At 42.4% G+C, this 2147-nt stretch overlaps 1 protein-coding gene across 1 annotated transcript; it reads left to right on the top strand.

The window, feature by feature from the left end:
- The first annotated feature begins 659 nt into the window (after positions 1-659).
- On the top strand, positions 660-1896 carry LOC150093226 (uncharacterized protein F36G3.2-like). The gene has a single exon (XM_090414186.1). It carries the CDS (start codon positions 660-662, stop codon positions 1578-1580), a length of 921 nt encoding a protein of 306 aa, XP_090270312.1. The 3' UTR covers positions 1581-1896.
- The last annotated feature ends 251 nt before the right edge of the window (positions 1897-2147 follow it).

Raw genomic sequence — 2147 nt, 5'->3', positions numbered from 1 at the left:
CTTTTCTATGGCTTCCGCCAAAGGGGGGAAAAAATTATCCATTTCCTCTTACAGTGGCTACCAGTATAGCGGCAGATGTTTTGAGCAATATATTGTGGGCGTTCTATTAAAATTATTCAAGGCGCCAGATGAGAACTTATATTCGAAGATCACTCAAAAGTCAGCTATTTTTTTTCTGAAATAACAAGTTTAAATTAAATAATGTAACCCCCCAAAAAATTTATTTGATTACGTTTTTACTTGAAATAACCACATGCAACACCTTTTCTCATTAATAACCCTTTTCTTCTATAAAGATAGACTTTTCCACTAAAGCAGTTTGGGCAGGAGAGTAGGTGTGTATATACAAAACCTAGTGGTCGTTAGCGTAGGTAATAGTACGTTAAAGCAGTAAGGTGAGAAGTAGGAGAACTCGTTTCCTCATTTTCAGTGCGGTGTCGTAGAAGGAAGGGTGGAAGCAGGTTGTTCAAGCTGTCTACAAGAAACTCCGCGAATGGACGTTTAGAAAAAGATATGGAGCATGATAAAAAGAACTCGCACGTGAGCGAAAGGAATTTCTGACAACGTAAGCAAAAAACTGTGCTGCAGTTTGGGTTCCGGACAGAACTGGTTTCTCTGCTTTGCTTCCTTACCCGCCCCCTTCTCGCGACTTGAGCAAAATGGGAATGCTACAGAAAGTCGTAATACGCAACCTGGCCAAAGATGACATTCCTGCGTTAATGGAACTTCCCAGGATGGAACGAAGACACATGGGACTCGATGCCGAATTGGAAACCTGGTTGAAGTTTGATCCCCAAGGGATTTTCGTAGCCGTGACCGAAAGTGGCGAAATCGTCGGATCGTGTAGCGGCATGGCACTGTCAGAACATCACGGCTACATAGGAATGTACGTCGTTCGCTCCGATTACAGGGGAGGCGGGGTAGGAAAGGCTTTATGGAATGCCGCTATCTCTCACCTGGGCGACCGAAACAAGATGCTGAGTGCGGTGGACTCTTTATTTCTTTTATACAAAGACAAAGCGGGCTTTTCCGTCGTTGCGGACTGGACCGTTGACCTCTACGTTTGCGAATATCCAAAGTTACTACCGGACGATATACTTCAGCTGGCCGATGCCAACTCGTTCGTTACGAAACCGATGTCTTGCGACGAAATCGTTGCACGGGTGGTTGAATACGACCGTGACTTGCACGGTTACGACAGATCACGAATCGTCACTTCGACCGTCAAGGAACGCTGGTGCATGTCTTGGGTGTCGTTCGTCGGAGAGAAAGTTGTCGGCTACGGATGTGTGAAGAGGAGTCTGCAAGGGTGTTGGTTGATAGCGCCTCTGTATGCGGACACCGAAGCAGTTGCGACACGGCTTTTGAGTGACATGATGAACTCGATGAGGACAGACGACCTGGAAATGGGATTTGTGCTGAAAATGCCCAGCGCCAACTCGTCAGCCAAACGACTCGTGGAAAAACTTGGATTTGTTCAAAGTCAATACAGACTAAAGCGGTGTCACACAAAGACCGTCTTCCCTGTGCCAACAGATAAGATCTATGCCCTTCAGACATCGATGTTTTGCACCGAATGAGTACTCAATTCTTAACTTAGGTGATAGTTTTTAAGCTTTCGCAGGACTACAAACACTTTTTAATTCACCTTTTTCCCAGACTTCAGCAAAGTGATAAATCAGACGATCAAGAACAAGCCATTTTCATTCTCAATCTTAGATTAAGCTTATGTACACTTTTTAATATTAAGCATTAAATCGTTTTGATTTGAATTGAGCCTTGTTTAAAAAAATAGTCTTTAAGTTGCATTTTTCTATCAATTTTTTACCGTAATAATTTCTGTATAGCTGATTAAGACATTTTGTTTTTACATCAGGGAGATAAAAATATTACTAAGACCAAACTTTACTAGTAAACAGTTTTTGTTACTATGGGGAGTCTGGAATCCTCTGGAGCATTTTCTAGCTAGCAAAACCGAGTGAAAAACTTGTAGGAAATGTCCTGGAAATAGATATAAAATCTGACGCATAATAGACAATGATCAAAAATTTACTCTTCCGCCAATACATCTCCCACGCAGAATAGTAAAGCATTCGCTATTCACCGTGTGCAACTGTTTTGCAAGAGGGTAGTTGCATTGAATATCA

This window comes from Typopeltis vanoorti, chromosome 24, assembly GCF_054136105.1.
Source record: "Typopeltis vanoorti isolate ZY-2024b chromosome 24, IOZ_Tvanoo_1.0, whole genome shotgun sequence".
In the NCBI taxonomy this organism is placed as follows: Eukaryota; Metazoa; Arthropoda; class Arachnida; order Uropygi; family Thelyphonidae; genus Typopeltis; species Typopeltis vanoorti.
Note: the sequence above shows the minus strand (reverse complement) of the source record. Positions and strands in the feature narration are given on the sequence as shown.